Source organism: Daucus carota, chromosome 1 (assembly GCF_001625215.2).
Source record: "Daucus carota subsp. sativus chromosome 1, DH1 v3.0, whole genome shotgun sequence".
Classification (NCBI taxonomy): domain Eukaryota; kingdom Viridiplantae; phylum Streptophyta; class Magnoliopsida; order Apiales; family Apiaceae; genus Daucus; species Daucus carota.
This window is the reverse complement of record NC_030381.2, coordinates 49,450,561-49,463,946: the sequence shown is the minus strand read 5'-3', so window position 1 is coordinate 49,463,946 and position 13,386 is coordinate 49,450,561. Positions and strand designations below refer to the sequence as shown.

The 13,386-nt window shown below is 33.0% G+C and overlaps 1 protein-coding gene and 1 long non-coding RNA gene across 3 annotated transcripts; both read left to right on the top strand.

Moving 5' to 3' along the window:
- The first annotated feature begins 1,141 nt into the window (after window positions 1-1,141).
- Window positions 1,142-5,417, top strand: LOC135150565 (putative E3 ubiquitin-protein ligase RING1a). Its single transcript, XM_064086954.1, has 8 exons — window positions 1,142-1,229; window positions 1,397-1,507; window positions 2,052-2,113; window positions 2,981-3,039; window positions 4,608-4,715; window positions 4,817-4,910; window positions 5,006-5,047; window positions 5,217-5,417. Exons 1-8 carry the CDS (start codon window positions 1,142-1,144, stop codon window positions 5,415-5,417), a joined length of 765 nt encoding a protein of 254 aa, XP_063943024.1.
- Window positions 5,418-10,819: 5,402 nt separating this feature from the next.
- On the top strand, window positions 10,820-13,164 carry LOC108214008 (uncharacterized). Of its 2 annotated transcripts, none has more exons than XR_010288137.1 (7): window positions 10,820-10,940; window positions 11,172-11,239; window positions 11,518-11,615; window positions 11,823-11,906; window positions 12,178-12,275; window positions 12,347-12,734; window positions 12,825-13,164. It is a non-coding gene; the product is annotated as an uncharacterized LOC108214008 (long non-coding RNA). The 2 variants fall into 2 exon arrangements; XR_010288136.1 differs by having other exon boundaries at window positions 12,175-12,232.
- The last annotated feature ends 222 nt before the right edge of the window (window positions 13,165-13,386 follow it).

The following is a 13,386-nucleotide window of genomic DNA, read 5'->3' as shown; positions in this document are numbered from 1 at the left end:
AGTATCAGTGGTCAAAAAGGAATGCTTTAGTACTTTGAAGTGTGCACGAGTATCAGTAATCAAAGGAATGCCTTAGTACTTTGAATTGTGCACGAGCCCTACTGAGCATCAACATTGTTAAAGGAGTGTGTGCTTCAAAGGAGTGTGTAAGTGTTTGACAAACCCATTTGTGGGTTTTTGTTATTAAAGAAGTGATGTATGTCTTATTTAATGTTTGGCAAAGAAATATAAGTACTTTTAATGGGCTATTAAAAGCCCAAAAAAGAAGCCATCAATCCAAATTATTTGTGATCCACTACCGAGGAGCTTATTGTTTTAGTTTGAACTTGTCAGATACAAACTACTTAATCAAATCAATACATTTATACTACAAATATGAATTTTAAAAAGGACATTTTACTTGAATTATGTGCTTTTATTTTTCTTATTTTAATATGGATTTAATTTATAAAATATCATGCATTAATTATATAATTTCTTGTATTATTATAGTTCATTTCTTTAAATAAAATAAAATTATATTACAAAATTATTGAACTATACTAACTTAATTATACATCTAGTTATTCAAACACTTAAATAACTTATAAGTTATTGTATCCAAATATTTTTAATAACTTATAAGTCCAACCAACTTGTCACCTGTAACTCACTTTTTACTTTACGCAACAAGTTACTTTTTTTAATTTTTGCCAAACCACCCATTTTCTAAAATCTTCGGTGAACACCCCCAAATATTTTAAAAATCTCATTCAATAAAAGTTTTTTAAATTTAGTTTAATCGCATATATTCTAACAATAACTTATAAAATTAAAATTTAACAATATTTAAGTTTGTAAATGGATATAACAAAAAATTTCTAACATAATATAAGAAATATTTTAAATATATTTCGAGTCATAATTTAAAATAAAAAATAAAAACACAAATGGGGCACATCTGTTTAGATAAGAAATATCTAGAAAGATCTGTACTTCTATTTCTCCGCCTATTACTATAACTCCCCACTAATCATAATCATGTATTTCTCCGCCGCATTATCATAGCTCCCCACTAATCATAATCATGTATTTCTCCGCCGCACTACCATAGCTCCCCACTAATCATCCGCCTAAACCAAGGTATACAGAATACACAAGAATGTCTTCTGATGCAAAAAACGATGATGATTATGCACAACATCAAAATCAGTGTCTCGAAGAGCTGAATCATCAGCAACAAGAATCAGGTTTTTCGCTCAAATGTTCAAAATTATTGCATTCTGATCTACATTTCTTCAGATCTATTTCTTTTTCTTTCTTTTTTTTTTGTCAGGTCTTCAGATCTATTTCTCTTTGTGTGTGTGTGTCTGATTTTATCAAATTTCTCGCTCTCTCTTTGATTTCACTCAATCAGGTTCATTGCACAAATCGTTACAAAACAAGCCACCTCTCTCGGATGATGGACAAAAAGCTGATGAAAGTGTTGAAGAGAGTGTTAAGGGGCGGCCTCAACAGCAACAACTAGGTTAGTTGCACAAATGGTTACAAATTATGCTTTTTTCACACAGGGCGCATTTCTTGCAACAATTGATTTATTAAATCTCTACTATCTTATGTTTATCTCTTTCCCCCATGTGAAATTTTAGGCATAATTACTTGTTTTGCATTTTCCACACACTACATTTTCTCACATCTATATCCCTGATTTTATTATCTCTCCCTCTCTATCATATACATGTATTCTTATCTCTCTCTATGTGATTTTACTCAATATTTGTTGTGTTAGAATATAAGATCATGGAAATGGCCATTCTCTAATACCTTGAGGTTTTAGAGTAACTGGTTCCTTGACATGGTATGGCACGAGCGCCCGTGATCCACTCTTCGACCTTTAGAGTAACTGGTTCCTTGATATGTTGTGTGTGATTTTTTTGTGTGATATATATGTTTGTAATTTTACTCACCATTTCTTGTTTGTGTGAGTCAACTTTGTTTTACACAACACATTTACGAGTGTGTGCAATATTATTATTTGGTTTGTCTTGGATTCTGATTTTTGTTATTTTCAGATTTGGGTGGAAGGCTGGCTGCTCCAGGAGATGAAGAAGAGTATGCCTTCTGTTTTGCATTTGTATAAGTATTATATACACAGACACACACACATATATCATCGATGTACTTACTTTGAGATGCCTTGTTCAATTCTGAATGTTGATTTTATCTGGAATGTCCATGTCTATGGACTTTGAACTGTGAACTATTCGATTTCGAGCTAACATAGCTATATTTGTACTCTTATGATGAGTAAACGACAAAGTGGTGGTCGTAATTTTCCAAATTTTACAAGATGGTGGCTGGACTCTAAAAACTACATAATGATGGCCGAAGTTTACTTCCGTCTTTCAATAAGGTGGTGGTCGTCAACTTCCGTTAAATTTCCTCCGTTAACTCCAAAAAATAAAAGAGTAAACGACAAAGTGGTGGTCGTAGTTTTCCAAATTTTACAAAATGTTGGCCGGATTTCAACCACTTTGTCGTTTATTCTTTTATTTTTTGGAGTTAACGGTGAAAAATTAACGGAAGTTCATGGCCGCCACCTTATTAAAAGGTGGAAATTATCTCTGGCCACCATTACGTAATTTTTAAAGTCCGGCCACCTTCTTGTAAAATTTGGAAAACTATAACCACCACTTTGTCATTTACTCGTACTCTTATATATGCTATATGTATTTTTTTGTTCATCACAATGTGTTGAATGTTGCGGAGAGCATAAATGGTCTCTCCTCTATATTAGTTGTTATTGATAAGCTGGAGTTTCTAGACATGTATTTTGAGGTGTTCTTCTATGGCGTCTCATGGTCTCTGAATATGAATCTTACAAAGTACTTGGACAAATCATATCAATATTGTGATTAGTTTTTGTACCTCTAATTAGTAAATTGTTAGCAGTACCATTGCATATTATGCTTAATTATTTTCTGGTTTCCCTCACTTGCAGGTACATTATTGTGCACTTGCCGGACATACGCAAGGACGTGCAATGTCCAATTTGTTTAGGTAATCATAAGGTCTTTAATTTTTCAAACTTCTGATCCTCATCAGAAATTTGATTCGAAATGTGTATTCTTTTTCTCTTATGGTATAGTACATGATATTAGTATCTGGTTTCTTCCCTAGTATAATAAATTGAGTAAACGACAAAGTAGTTGCTATAATTTTTCAAATTTTACAAAATGTTGGCTCAAATTTAAAAACCATATAATGATGGCTAGAGTTTACTTCCACCTTTTAGTAAGGTGGCGGCCGTGAACCTCCGTTAACTCTAAAAAATAAAAGAGTAAACGACCAAGTGGTGGCCGTAGTTCTCTAAATTTTACATAATGTTGGCTGGATTTTCACCACTTTATCGTTTACTCTTTTATTTTTTAGAGTTAACGGAGGTTCACGGCCGCCATCTTGGTGAAAGGCGAAAAAAAACTCTAGCCACCATTGTGTAGTTTTTAAAGTACAGCCAACATCTTATAAAATTTAGAAAACTACAGCCACCACTTTATCGTTTACTCTAATAAATTTAATCATACCTTGGAAATTAGATTAATAGATTAACCTGATGTGACAGATCTCTTGCCCTAGGCCCCCAACCAATGATCCCCAAAGCCCCCAACCATTGATCCCCAAACCTCACGCTAAACAAGATAACTACAAAAAGCCTTGCATGAAAGCAACTACTATAATGCAGTGTTTGTAGGAACTCTGGGAGGGTTAATAGGACATTCTGTCCACAAGAAATTGAACACCGCCATAACCAGTATGGCAGCAACCCATCTAACATCATCTATGGAATTCCTCACCTCCACAATTAATGCACTATTCAGTCTTTTCATTGTTGCACAGTCGCATTTATTTGTTTCCGCAGACATTACAAGACCACCGCCATGTTTCTACTCTTAATCATCTAGAATAGAAGTGACTCATATTTTCCCAAGAGACTCTTTCTATAATATTGGTCTAGCATCGGACATCCATGTGCTCGACATTCTTTCATGTGCCTCCTTCATTGTGCAACAGGCACGCGTAGACATCATTGGTGGTCTGAGAATCAAAGCTAATGTACTCTTATATAAGATAAATAAAATGTTACACAAAACTATATGGCATTAATACATATGTGAAAAAAAGCTCTATTTTATCGGAAGTGGTCCGAGAGTGAATATTGAAAGAGACTTAAATTACTTTTTGGGAGTCGTGGATAAGGATTGTTGTGATTTACACGAATCCCAGAAATTTATTTTGAAGAATGATATTGCCGCTTAGTTTTTGACTATAGGTAAGTTGATAGTTCAAGACCATTGTGGTTTATGACATTGTTTACCAGGGAAAATATTGTCACCAATTTTGCATCATGTAAATAAGTTTCTTATCTAAAATGCTTGATCTGGAAAAAAATAACACAAACTCGAGTACAAAGAAATATGTATGTCTTTGTGATTTAAAACATTGTGGAGCATCTCGGTCAAAATCAGGTATTCTGATGAGCTACTTATTATTTAAACCTACCTATCGCTACACTCCGTTGCTTTACAGATTTTCAGTAGTCAGTTGAATGTATTATGGTTGATGGATAGGGATTATAAGGAAGACAAGAACGATCATGGATTGTCTGCATCGCTTCTGCAAGAAATGCATCGACAAATCTTTTCGATTGGGGTGAGACCCGGAAGCAATCATGATGAGTAAATTAAGATTTCATTTTATTATTCATGTTTAACTTCTCTAGCTAAGTGAAATCATCGTGATGCAAATGTAGGAATCATGAATGCCCTTCCTGTCGTAGGCATTGTGCTAGTCGCCGTTCTCTGAGAGATGACCCAAAGTATGATGAACTTATATCAGCTTTGTATCCAGATATTGAAAAGTATGAGGAAGAGGTATTTCTTGATTTGACTGATGCATGAATTTCACAGTTATAAATATGACTATACACAGTAATCTTGCTAACTACCCCCTACCCCTCCTTTTTCAGGAGACGGCTTTTCATGAAGAGGAGAGGATTCGCAATGAACAGGTGAGACATTTGTGTGCCTGCATTGATGTCAGCCTGCTTATGTTTTTCTAAACTCCTTTTTCTTTCCTTAAATTTTTATCATTTTCTTTATATATGTGCACTGAAGATCGAAATGTATTTGAACATTATATGCACCTCTTTCATCATTCGGTTTTAATGCTGAATATAGTATTCCTTATCTTGGGCAGCTCCAAACTTCTATAGCTCAAACTACCCACCGACAATCAGAGGCACGAGGAAAGAAGCGCTCAAGGGGAAAGAAGCACTAAGTGCTAGAGCCATAGTTGGTACATCTGCAAGGAGATGGGAGGTGTCTCGAAGTCCTGGAAGAAACAATGGAGCTAATGAACAGCATGGATCTGGTGCCTGAGATGGTGACAGAAGTTATGTAATAACATAATCACAATTTAATAATTTAAAATATGTCTGCAAAGTAAAGATTTAAGATTTTATCCTTGGACCCGATTTGAGATGATGGATTGTGGTTAAATTTAGAAACTGAATTGTGAAGTTATATGTGTGTGTGTTTGTTTGATTATATTTAATTATCAATTAGCTAATTAGAAATGAAATAATACCAAGACCTAAAATGTTATTGAGTTTAGAATTATAATAAGTTCATAGTTGATTGCGTGGATAATTAATGATGGATAGAAAAGAAAAATGTATCAAATTTGTACATTTTTGTATGAAAGAAATGTTATTCAACTCAGTATGTGAACCTAACTAGGCATACTTGGTTAGAAGAAAAGATATATCTTGATTTTTTTGAATTCTAAAATATTAAAGTGGATTATATTAGTATTTTTCATACTTTTCATTTGCGTTGAATGATATGTTAATTGATGATGTATTGCTGAATACTAAATATGTTGCAATGAGAATTGTAAGATTTTTATATATGCTTCCTATTTCATAATTCAGAACTAAATTATTTATTTTTGTGGTTTGAAGAATCGTAAATTAGAAATAATTGATTGATAATTACTATCTCTATAGGTGGGCTATAATAATAGAACTTCACATGAATTTTTTAAATTTTCTAATTAAGATCTAGGAAAATAATCATACCATGAATTGTTGATTAATATATAATTATTGAGGTTTGAAAATGGAGATTTCCTAGAGTTGACATTATCATGTCTATTAAGATTCGTAAAATTATTTGGTAGTAATTTTATTATATAGACGTGATCCTAAATTAAAGTTAAGATAATGTCACGGATCAAAGATGAAATTCCTTGGTTATGGCCAATCTCAGCTGTCACAAGTCAAACTACAAAATAATGTTTAGTGACCACCTACTCGAGTTGCTTAGGTTATGACCAAGCTCTTATGTCACAAGTTAAAACTAACAAAGATTAAGAGATGGCATGGGTGCATGGAAAATTAGATGAGGAAGTTAAATATTAATTACACAGCCAACAAATTAAGGTTTATTACATTGTTTACCAGCACCTAATGTTATTGTTGCTTAGTTTTTGACTATAGATAATTAAGTTAGATTGTTCAAGACCATTCCAGTTTATGACATTGTTTACCAGGAAAATATTTTCATCAATTTTGCATCATGTAAATGAGTTTCTTACCTAAAATGCGTGATCTGAATTAAAAAAAAAACACAAACTGATCAAGTGCAAAGAAGTATGTATGCCATTTTGTTTTACAAATTGGGGAGCATTTAGGTCAAAAACAGTTCTACTGAGCTACTTTTTTTTGGAAAAAAACGTACCTATCGCTACACTCTGCTGCTTTACCAATTTCATTTACTATAGTCAGTTCAATGTATCATGATTGATGGATAGGGTTTACAAGGAAGACAAGAATGATCGTGGATTGTCGATCTGCGCTTCTGCATGATGATATGCATCAACAAAGCTTTTCGATTGGGCTGAGACCGGAAAGCAATCCGGTGTTAATTAGATTTCATTTTATTATTCATGTTTGACATAAAACACTTCTCTAACTAAAATTTTATTGTGATTCAAATTTTATTGGCCTGCTTGTCTTAGGCATTGTGCTAGACGCCGCCGTTCTCTGAGCGATGACCCGAAAGTATGATGCATGATCAGTTTTCTATCCAGATATTGATATGTGTGAGGATCAGAGGAGGTATTTCTTGACTTGACTGATGCATGAATTTCACAGTTATAAATATGACTATACACAGTAATCTTGCTTACTACCCCTCCTTTTCAGTAATTGGCTTTTCGTGAAGAGGAGAGGGTTCGCAATGAACAGGTGAGACATTTGTGTGCCTGCGTTGAAGTCGACCAGCCTAATTATGTTTTTCTAAACTCCCTTTTCTTTCCTTAAACTTTTATCATTTTCCTTATTGTATGTGCACTAAAGAAGAGGAAGGGTGGGCAGCCTAACCCATCTCTTTTTGTAACTTACATGTGTCTCTTCTCCTAGGGTCACAGTGAAGAATATTGAAATGTATTGGCATATGAAAACTATATGCACCTCTTTCATCATTCAGTTTTAATTCCGAATATAGTATCCTATCATGGGCAGCTCCAAACTTCAATTGCTCAGACTATGCATCAATAATCAGAGGCAAGAGGAAAGAAGCCTCAAGGAAAAGAAGCCCCAAGTGCTAGAGCCATATATAGTTGGTACATCTGCAAGGAGATAGGAGGTGTATTGAAGTCCTGGAGGAAAAAGAAAGAATAGAACAATGAATAGCATGGATGTGGTGCCTGAGATGATGACAGAAGTTATGTAATAACATAATCACAATTTAATTGTTTATAATTTGTCTACAAATGAAGTTCCAAGATTTTATCGTTGCACACGATTTGAGATGATGAATTTGTGGTTATATTTAGACGATGAATTTGTTAAGTTATTGTCCTTCTGTGTGTGTGGGGATTTTGACTATAATTAATTATTAATTAGCTAAGGAATTAACCTAAAGTCTTATAATAAATAAATAGTTTGTATATAATTAATAATGAATATAAGAGAAAAGTGTAGGAAATTATTTGTACATTTTTGTATGAAAGAAATGTTATTAAACCTATATAGTATGTGAACTTCACTAGGCATGCTTAGTTAGAAGAAAAGATATATCTTGATTTTCTTAAAATCTCAAATTTTATTAACGTGGATTGTATTATTATATAAATACTAATTAATTATTTTAATTAGTTTTCTTCATAATTTTCATTTGTGTCGATTGATATGTTAATTAATGATGTATTGTTGAATACAAAATATGTTGCAATGATTATTCATAATTATAAGATCTTTATATATGTTTTCTACATCAAAATTAAGAGCTAAATTGTTTGTTTTGATGATTTGAAGATTCATATATATAAATAATTTTGAAAGAATTTATTGATAATTATCATTTCCAAAACCAAAATCAAAACTAATTGATTAGGTGGGATATAATAATGGATGTTCATCTGAATCTTTTGAATATTCTAGTTAAGCTTCACCAAAATTGTTTGTTTTGATGATTTGAAGATTCATATATATAAATAATTTTGAAAGAATTTATTGATAATTATCATTTCCAAAACCAAAATCAAAACTAATTGATTAGGTGGGATATAATAATGGATGTTCATTTGAATCTTTTGAATATTCTAGTTAAGCTTCACCAAAATAATCTTATGATGAAGTGTTGTTTAACATATAACTATTGAAGTTTGAAAATGGAGAATTCTCGAGAGTGAAACATTCCCTAATCTATGAAGATTTGTAAAATTATTTGTCAGTTATTTTATATATTTAAAACTGGTCATAAATTAAGGTTGATATTGTCATTGATCACCGATGGAGTTCCTTCGATTATAACCAAGGTAGAGTGTCACAAGTCAAACTAAAAAGATAACATTAAGGATCACCTCATGGATTTGCTTAGGTTATGGTAAGCCCGGGTGTCACAAGTCAAACTAACAAAGAGTAATAGATCGAGTGGATGCATGAAATAATCATGTAGCCAATAAAAAGAAATTCCACTAATTAGTTAATAGAGTTTCTTCATAGCCATTGAAAAGACTTGTTGGAAAATATGAAGTGCTTGCTTGTCGTAGAGGTGGCGTATGAAGCAGCTGATGTTTGGAATTAGAGGAATACAGAGATATGATCTCCATGACAGTTGTTTTGTTCGGCTTTTGTATTACATACTCTCTTAATTTTTGATATTTTGCACATTTGTCAAAAGGACTGACAAACTAAATTGCTCAAAATTCATCTCAAATTTGTGAGAGCTTTGATGAAAAATAACTAAGTCCGCATGTGTTGCAGTCCAATTGTATCAATTGAAATTGTTCTAGTTGGCTCTAACAGAAGATTCTTGTGACACATGCAAAATTGAACCACATATGTTGGAGGCGAGGGGAGCATGAAACATTATCATAAGTGAAAACTATGTATGACGTTAATTAGGGATATTTAGTAAAACATCTAACGGTCCATTTTGATATGTTTAGAATGCATTAGCATTTTGATATATATATATATATATATATATATATATATATATATATATATATATATATATGTATATATATATATGTATGTATGTATGTATGTATGTATGTATGTATGTATGTATGTATGTATGTATGTATGTATGTATGTATGTATGTATGTATGTATGTATGTATGTATAGGTGGGTTCGGATACAAACTTACAAACTTTATGTGTTCAACACATATATAATTTGAGTTCAACATTTTTTTAACACATTTTGTTGAACATCGATTAAAATTGTGTTGGAGAAATAAATAAACTAATTTTTCAATATAAGAACTAAGTTAAACGTATTATATAACTAATATTTATATTTCTAACCCCAGAGGTATAGCTTAACCATCTTTGCAGATATATTCTACATAATAATAATTAGAGTTCTACACCCGATGTTGAACCCCAGTTACAATTGTGTTGAATGCGCGATTTATTTATGCGTTATTTTAAAATTTTTGATGTGTTTTCAAGAATTTTCAACATGGATACTTTCTATAACTAAGTATTAACACGATGGGAGAAATAAAAAAATTCAAAAAAAAGTGTGTAAGTTTGTAATTTAAAAAAGTTTTTATCTGATCCTATCCATATATATATATATATATATATATATATATATATATATATATATATATGTTTGAACAAGTTTATATAAAGATGAAGATCTTTAATTTATCTTGGGCTCAAAATTTAATCTATATGCTCTTAACTGGCCAAAAAAGACCACAAACGGTATCGCCTACAAATATCCTTCATTCAGAATTTATTGAAAAAACAAGTAAGCGGCTTTAAAACAATTCTTTCAACTTAATTCATGCATTAAATAAATAGAATAACGAAGAAATGTAACAACATAACCCAACAATTTCCAAAAACACCACTTCTCAACACAACTAAAATATCTCGACGAGAATAACAAACAATCTCGAACCTCCAAAAACTAATCCTTAATAAATGAGCATCCAAAAACACATAGTAAACCTAAATCAACCAAAGTAAGCATTTAATTCATACATACATTACAAACACACATACAATCATGTCATCAATCTAGACTCTGGTAATCTGCACATGCAGAACAACACGGATACATAGACTATATAATAAATCTTGTTGCTCTTTTTGCCACTTCATCCAGGGGCTACCCCAAGACTTCATATAAATTTACACACCCTGCCACTCAAGTCAAATCTTGACTCCGCAGTCCTGCTTTCAAATGTAGAATATTTATATAATATAGATATTTATATAATATATGGATAGATATGTATAGCCCTTTCCTTTTATTGCATGTACCTCTCCTTCTTTGATGGTTGTGCCCACATCACCAAATCCTTTTCTCCCCCTCTTTGAGCTATGATTCAGGTGCTTCACATGGGTTATTTGGGTTCTTTCACAGAAATGGTAGGTGGTTATTTGTTTTCAAGCTCTGACGCTTGGGTTCCTGCACAAGTAACAATCCATCTCAATTTGTATCTTGCTGCATACTCCAATTCAAATTTGAATTCAAACACCTTCTTTTCTCACACACACATCAGATGCACGTCATTATTATCTTCTTCAAATTTCAAACCACCGTTGAGATTCTCTCCCCATAAAAACTCAAATTCTCTCTGCCGTGTGCCTCTTTTCTAGGGTTTCAAGGCCCCTTCGCCCGTGGAAAATCAATTCTCCGATTAAGTCTGTCTATCTCGCCGGACCTGGTAATCTCTCTACCCCTTCTCCGTTTCTTAATTAGACCCACTTCCTCTATTTTTGCTACAGGCACACTTTGTACGCGGAGGTTTCGATGATAAATCTCACATGCCAATCCTCTCTTCTTCCTCTCTCTCTGCATTTTTCCTCATTTTCTCTCTCTGCACTTTTCCTCATTTTCTCTCTCTATCTATTTCCATTTTCTCTTAAAATCCCCCACTACAATCTTCATTTTTGGGTTTTTTTTCTTTCTTGATGGGCTTTATTTTTTCTTCAATTCTTGCAGACCCAGATGGGTGTTTGTTGCCGGAGACAAGTCTCGGGATCTTGCCGGAGAGTTGCTTGCCTGCTTGGCCTCTGTTCTTGAGTACATAGACCCACTTGGTATGTGTAAAGTTGTTCTTAATAGGGCTTTTCGGGGAGCTTCTTATGCAGATTTTGTTTTGGCAGCCTTAATATCAATTGCTGGGAAATGATGATATCTCTTGGTTTTTCTTTGGTTTTTTATTTCTTACAATCTTAGATATTAACAAAATATCTAACATGTATTTGATAAAGTTCTGAGATAGATTTTTTTGTTCCTTTTTGCAGGTCAAAAATATATAAGGTTTCCAGAATTTATAAGCTCAAGTTTGTTCTTTAGGAGGGGCAAACACATTGGGTCGTGCAAAAAAGGTTGTTGCCATGAACCATATTTCTTCTACTTACTACATATGCTTAGTTCTTCATTCTATGTGTGAATTGTTTTGCCGTTGATGGTTATCTTTTCTTTTGCATATGATGTGTAAGGTTTTTTTTTTGACAAAATCATGTATGAAAATATAACTTATGTTGTTTGTGTTTGTGATGTTTTTTGTTTCGAGATGATTTTAAGTTATAGCATTCCTATTGTTTGATAAAAGCTCTAAGAGATTTTGTAATCACTTTTGAATTGCATTTATAGCAGTAGAGGCTAATGGATGTAGAAGGAATGATGAAAGTTGTGGATAAGAGCAGGAGAGGTATACGATAAGTGAATTTGGAGAAATTTTTTTATGTTCAAAGGTACTCTCTAATTGTTACTGATCATGTATATTTGCAAGTGTACACTATGTTTTTATGTTGAAATGTGGCAGGGGTTGGGTTGTACACAGAAGGGGTCCTGTTGGGTTGTACACAAAAGTGGATAATCACGTTGTTGCTCAAGAGGCCAAGGGGAAGGCTGTAGAAGCTATATCGGTTTTTTGTTTGTGCTGTGCTGATGCAATTAAAGTTCGGTGCTAGGTCGAATGAATTTAAGTATCTAAATATGGTACCGTGTTGGAAAGCTCTTCAGGATTCAATAACAAAACTTTCATCTATCCGGAAATTAAGCATTTGTGATTGTAAGGAGTTGGAGAGTTTGCCCACGTGTGAAGAATCACATCCTTCAAACACTGAATATATTTAGGTGTCCTGTTCTGAGACAAAGATGCAGTAAGGGTCAAGGGCCAGAATGGTTCAATGCGTTCCAAGTATATTTTGGTAAGTTTTGCATGTCAAATTTATCTGTTCTCCCTCTCAATTAATCTCTGTTTGTACTATTTTATTGATATATCTGATTTGTTGAATTAGGGATTATAAGAGGTGGCAGTGAACTTTTTAGCTTGGTGATTGTCTCTACTCCATCTTCCCTGCCTTGACTGTTTTGTATGTAGTAAATTTAAAGAATAGAAAGTTATCCCGAGTTCAATAGCAGGCCTTCTATCGCTCAAGCAGTTATTTGGAATTCTGAGAACTAGGAGAGTTTGGGAAATGGTAAAGACCTGGTGAATTATGACAATAAGCATCTAGAATTTCTCAACTCTATTTGTTTATTTTTGAAATACCTATCTTCTGGAGCTTTGTATACAGAAGGGGTTGGGTTGGACATAATCTTTACAGATCAGTGAAAAAAATGCTCTAGACACCATAATATGTCTACTTGCCTATGATTTTCTTTAATTTTGTGAAAATTTTGGTTAATGGTTTGGTAGGCTTTGTCCTTATGATTTGACAATGAGCATTCCTGCTTCAACTCCCCCTCAGGTTTCAAATATTTCAGAAGCATAAGTACTTTCTAAAACGATGGTTTGGAAGTGATAGGGTGGGTTTTCTTTTACTGATTTAGGTTGTTCTTTTTCTCAAATTATGTACT

What these genes read in the sequence shown, in the direction of transcription:
- LOC135150565 (XM_064086954.1), top strand. Translation starts at nt 1,142, where the DNA reads ATGTCTTCTGATGCAAAAAACGATGATGATTATGCACAACATCAAAAT. An exon ending in GCAATGTCCAATTTGTTTAG is followed by an intron (nt 3,040 to 4,607) that starts GTAATCATAAGG and finishes GTTGATGGATAG; the next exon opens with GGATTATAAGGAAGACAAGA. An exon ending in TTGAAAAGTATGAGGAAGAG is followed by an intron (nt 4,911 to 5,005) that starts GTATTTCTTGAT and finishes CTCCTTTTTCAG; the next exon opens with GAGACGGCTTTTCATGAAGA.